The sequence below is a fragment of the Poecilia reticulata genome, linkage group LG19 (genome assembly GCF_000633615.1).
Source record: "Poecilia reticulata strain Guanapo linkage group LG19, Guppy_female_1.0+MT, whole genome shotgun sequence".
Taxonomy (NCBI): domain Eukaryota; kingdom Metazoa; phylum Chordata; class Actinopteri; order Cyprinodontiformes; family Poeciliidae; genus Poecilia; species Poecilia reticulata.
The window spans coordinates 8,254,161-8,258,380 of NC_024349.1; the positions used below are offsets into that span (position 1 = coordinate 8,254,161).

The following is a 4,220-nucleotide window of genomic DNA, read 5'->3' on the forward strand; positions in this document are numbered from 1 at the left end:
AGATGAATCACTAAACTTCTGAAGATTTTGGCAGAAATTTATTTTTACTTTATTATTAAAGTAAAAGGCGGCGTATTTTATTTGCAACTTCCCTARTCCCTCTTAACTTTTGGATCGACAATAAATATCCATTTTGAAAAATGAAAAAAAATGGGCTACTTTATTTGCTTGATTCTAGCTTGCTTTTCTTTTGACAGATGTGGTAAAAAATTTGAGCGAAGTGGAGAAATGACAGAAACCAGAGTTTATCGTCACACTGTTTATGTGGACAGAACACAGAACCTGAGAAAACAGCAAATTCCCAACATCCAAACAGAAAGGAAGCATTTTGTATCAAATGGGAAACAACAACTCTATTCTGTATTTTTAATAATAATAAAAAACCTACAAGTTAGTCAAAAGATCAATCAAGTTTCCATCACCATGCTCACACTCTCACACACACACACACACACACACACACACACACACACACACACACACACACACACACACACACAAATCTGTCAGACACTTTACCCAGAAATATGTAAAAAGTGGGGAAAAAAACAAACATCCTCTCCTGGAAGTGCATAAAACTCCACCCGATGATGAAAAACCTGCCACAAACGAACATCAACAAAACTAGAAATAACAGGAGATTTTTTTTTTTTCCTTTTAGCTTATGCTGCAGGTAACTGATAAAGACGTACAAAATACACTTTACTACTCTTAAGATTTACAATGAAGTACAAAAAGTATGAATGTAAATAAAAAAAAAAAAAAGAATTGCAACTCGAAGGTAGCAGTTCAATCTGTGCAAACATGTCTACCGGAAATAAAACTAGTTGATCGACTTGTCAGCTTGGCAGAACGAAAACATATCAAAGCAAACATGAAAGGCGACACATCTATACCACTAAAACTGGTTAGGTAGTCAACTAGGCCGTAAAACCTCAAAACTATCAACATGGCGTCAAAAACACACCTACCTGGTGTGTTCTCGATACACCAACATCGAAAAACAACATCTTTAACTACCAACTCATACATATTTCTACAAAAACAACAAACTACCTTAAAGCAGGAAGCTGAAGCTCTTGGGTATAAATTCTACCCAACTCCAACAAACGGAAATTTCCCTTCAGCTAAATATAATAATAAAAGGGATTTCATTGTCTTCTCTTGAGTCAAGCAAAGATTACCAGCTGATTTGTCATGCACTAGCAACATCCAGTTACACATAAATATCTTAGAATACCTAGAAAAAGGAAGAAAATTCAATTTAATAATAGGTGAGTGTTCTCAGAAGACCTAGACTCCTGATATTTTGGACAAACGTAAAAAAAGAGGAGGATCTAGGCAGGAAGTGAAGTCAGTAAAGTCAAAGCTCTGTTCTATGTTTCGTTTTTGGCCACAAATTTCTTTGGAAAATAAAACTGATTGACCCAAATTTAAACGTTTTGAGTTCTTGGATGCAAGTTGTAGCTTATTAAGTCTTTCCTTTGGGTTTCGACTGAGCTCAGAAGTGTTCATACCCCTGGTAAAATGTCGTTTTTTTAAAGGAAATCCTGATAAATAACCAAAACTTTCCACTTTTAGAGCAACAAATTCTGAACTGATCTGTTAAAGAGAAAAGATTTTGGGGGAAAAAGCAGCAGTGACCTCTTGTTTTGATTGCGTTCAGATTTTCTACCATCTTTCTAGTGAATCTGTTAGCTCATTGTTTAAAGGTACCAGTCATAAGAAGGCTACAAATAAAATTCCTCAGCATTATTTTCCATAACATTTCACCAGGAGAAAGTTATCCAAAAACAATAAAGCCAAAACAAGAATAAAGCAAAAATGTGAACCCGTCAGGAAGGCAACAGCAGCACTGATTCTGTATCAGACGATATATTCTATTATCCATATATCTAGACTAAGAAGAAGGGAATCAAGACATGGTGGTGGTATCATTATGCTGTGGGTTTGGTTTCATTTTTATGATAATGGTTGATACATTTCTGACAACTTTCATGAATTTTTACGCAATAAAAATTAGAAGTCCAAACATACAGTTAAGCACAAAATTATTGCATCAAATTATATTATTTAAATTTTACTGGGATGTGAATGTAATTTGAATGTTTGTGAAGCTCAGCCAGACTCTCAAACCGATTACTGATATAAATAATTTGCAACACCATTTTTTATGGAAATGTAAATAAATACAGCGATATTATATTTTTAATATAAAAGTATTTTTACAGTTTTATCTTGAGAAATAACTTTTTGGTTTAAGGTGAGATTTAAATTCAAATGTGTCAGGAAATATTAATAATTCGGGGCTTAAATGTAGATTTACAAACACGAATGAATTTGGATTAAATTAAATTTGACTGAAAGTGCATTGGACTTAAARAAGAAGTCACAATAAAAGGTGGAAAGAGTTGATTTATCAGGAAAAACACCTAAAATTTCACCAGGGGTGTTTTACACTACCACGTAATTTATCTGCCCTCCTCCAGAGTTATTCATAAATCAGATTATTTTATATCTAAAGAAGAAGAGCAGTCCAAACACACCTGTCCTGGTCCAGGTAAACATTTGCATCATCATTTTCACAGAAAAGAGCTGCAGCTGCGATCAGAAGGCGAGCGCCTCTCCCGAAGCGTCTCCCAGCACGGYGGAGGCGGCGGCYGGATCCGGGGAGGCGCCGCGGTTCCCGGCGGACGGCGCTCCYTGGCTGGAGCAGTTCCCGACGGGAGAGACTGTGAGGCTGCGGATCAGCAGGTCCATGGAGGGGAACAGGGGCTTCAGCAGGCTGACGGGGCAGAAGGCCGAGCCGCCGTGGGGCGTGAAGTTCACCTTGTTGGGGTCGGGGCAGGAGGAGACCGGGGCCTCCTTGTGGTGGTGTGGGATACTGCAGGAKAGAGCAGGACTTGGAGTTGGATCGAGGTCATCATCGTTAACTAAAATATTTAACTGAAACATACTGAAATTATAGCGATAACATGTTTATTAATATATTCATTAACCTTCAAACTGATGTGAAATTCATTTTAGTTTACGTTTAGTAAACATTTTCCTCCTGGTGGCAAAACGACGACAGCAAAAGTTGAGAGAAAACACCAGAGTTGGGAAGTAACTAGTTACATTTACTTGAGTACTTGAGTATTATAAAGTATCTCTACTCTTATTTCAGTAAAATTTCAGGATTTTCTTCCCACTGAATGAAAAACAAACATGTTTTAACCAGACACAGACACACAGCTGCAGTTTTTGCTAAAGTTTATAAGTTTTTTATTGAAAGAAACCGATTTGGAAACTTTTGCTTGATTTTGTTAATTATGTAAATTAGTGTCATTTGTGTCCTTAAAATACCAACATTTCCACTWATCATTTTTAAATATTAAATGATTAATAATCTGATTAGTAACTTGGTACTTGAATAAATTTTTTAACAAATACTCTTTTACTTGAGTAATTTCTTGGATGTATATTTTTACTTTTACTTGAAATAAAAGTAAATGTTGAAGTAGTGCTGCTCTTACCTGGACAATTGATTAGCAATAAATCAATAAAATTTTTTAAAAATTAGTATTTTCTGTTCAGTATTCGTTACCCAATCACAATAACAAACTTCGACATTTTTGAATTTTGCACCTAAAATTAGACCAAAGTATGAAAAAACTAAAACTATCACTATAACTACTGAAAACTAAACAATATTTAACAAATAAACAGAATCACAATCAAAACTAAACCTCAATGAAAAACCTAAAACTTTTATAATTCTGGTTTAGAGTCATGAATGTTCAGATTACCAACAGATTATCAAATTATGTGCAATGTGCCTGAGAAAGGAGCTAAATGTYGTCACTGTAAACCAGAAGCTGTTAGTTTAACTCATGAGTCAGAGGGAGTGAGAGACTAAAACCAAGACAAACAGGAATAAAGACGCAGCTTCACTTCCTATTAGTGATTTTACACTTAATAAGTTTCAACAGTTCAGCTCATTTTCAGTCAATAATGCAAAACAATTTCCACACATAATGAAAAGTGGAAATGAAACCAGATATTCTCCCAGGCTGAGCAGGAACTACGATAAAAAMWTTTTTTTCAGTTTATTTAAATAAATAACTAAAAAATAATCCAATTTTACGCTGCTCATCAGAAAAGATTGATGTGTCAGACTCATCTGAACCTAAACCGTTTCTGTTAAAGGATCAAATAATAATCCTGCTGTTATTTGGACA

The 4,220-nt window shown here is 35.1% G+C and overlaps 1 protein-coding gene across 1 annotated transcript in view; it reads right to left on the reverse strand.

Annotated features, from left to right (window-relative positions):
• Positions 1-244: 244 nt before the first annotated feature.
• The window catches only part of LOC103481353 (glucocorticoid-induced transcript 1 protein-like), a 13,192-nt gene continuing 9,216 nt past the window's right edge, over positions 245-4,220 (reverse strand). Inside the window, exon 8 of the mRNA XM_008436757.2 lies at positions 245-2,884. Within this exon, the coding sequence (XP_008434979.1) occupies positions 2,608-2,884 (277 nt within the window). The 3' untranslated portion in view covers positions 245-2,607. The remainder of the gene's footprint in view (positions 2,885-4,220) is intronic.